At 64.4% G+C, this 1,175-nt stretch overlaps 1 protein-coding gene across 1 annotated transcript in view; it reads right to left on the bottom strand.

The window, feature by feature from the left end:
* Phip (pleckstrin homology domain interacting protein) overlaps positions 1-681 on the bottom strand; it is a 127,514-nt gene extending 126,833 nt beyond the window's left edge. The window contains exons 1-2 of the mRNA XM_026779098.1: positions 206-681; positions 3-100 (exon numbers count right to left, since the gene is read on the bottom strand). Coding sequence (XP_026634899.1) covers positions 3-100; positions 206-245 — 138 coding nt within the window. The 5' untranslated portion in view covers positions 246-681. The remainder of the gene's footprint in view (positions 1-2; positions 101-205) is intronic.
* Positions 682-1,175: the final 494 nt, after the last annotated feature.

Raw genomic sequence — 1,175 nt, 5'->3', positions numbered from 1 at the left:
GCGAGCGCCCGCCCGCCCGGCCCGCGACGCGCGCCGCCTACCTGAGCCGCCTGCTGACAGGGTCCATCTTCCAGGAACCGGGCGATGAGGAAGTAGAGCTCTGCGCGGGAGAGAAGGACGGGGAGACACGGGCTGAGCGGTCGCGGGGGGCGGGGGCCCGCGGGCGAGTCCGCCCGGCGCGGCGGCCCCGCAGCGCCCGACTTACCCGATCGCAGCTCCGAGAGGCCTTTCCTCTCACGAGACATGTTTGCGGGTCACTTCGGGGCCGCCGGCGGGACAGCCCGCCGCCGAGGGGAAGCGGGGACGGTGCCGCCGCCTGCCCTGTAGCTGTCAGTGTGTGCTCACGAGCCGAACCTCGGCTCCACCATTCAAGCAACGGCGGCGGAGGCGGAGGAGGAGGAGGAGGAGGAAACAACAACTCTCAGGCAGCGGCCCGGGCTGCGGCCGCCTCCGCCGGGATCCCTCCGCCACAGAAAGGAGTCCGCGCCTTCGCGGCCCGCACTCGCCGCCCCCGCCCCCCGGGGGAAAAGGAGTGCCTCGGCCTAAGCCTAACGCCCGCGCTGACACCCCTCCGCGCGGCCCGGGCCGCGACTTATTTCTCTATTGGCAGCCCGAGAAGATGCCGGAGCCGAAACGGCGGGCTGCTTGGCAGGCGCTTTCTCTAAGGAGGCCGCCCGCGGGAGGGAGAAAGGGAGGGAGGGAAGGAGGGGGCCGGCACGGCTGCGCGGAGGAATCTGACGCACACGGAGCCGCAGCACAGGCTCTATTCAGCGGCGCTGGCTGGGCTGAGATGGAAGTTAGTTTCTATGTAGCAGAAATAGGAAACAAATGAAGCAAAACTGCCCAAAGAGGGGAAATGCCGGGAGGATGGGGCTCACTCTCACGCACGCACAGAGACACTCAGGGAGCACTCTCACGCTGGGCCAAGTCGGGATCGCGCCGCCCTGCCGACTTGAACGCTAGTGTTTGCTTTCTGTCTTGCCATGTGCATGTGTATAAATGCTGCGGATTGGCATCTGTGTAAGTCTTGTCCTGCAATATTTCTGCAGCCTGTGCAAGTGTTGTGTAATTTATTGGAGTGCCGTGGTTTGCAATAGAGGTTCGGGCTGCTTTTTTTTTTTTTTTTTTGTGAGGCACTTGCGTTTTGCAAACCCGTTATTTCCCGAAGCCACCTC

This window comes from Microtus ochrogaster, chromosome 5 (genome assembly GCF_000317375.1).
Source record: "Microtus ochrogaster isolate Prairie Vole_2 chromosome 5, MicOch1.0, whole genome shotgun sequence".
NCBI lineage: Eukaryota > Metazoa > Chordata > Mammalia > Rodentia > Cricetidae > Microtus > Microtus ochrogaster.
The sequence above is the reverse complement of the archived record's forward strand: the minus strand, read 5'-3'. Positions and strand labels throughout refer to the sequence as shown.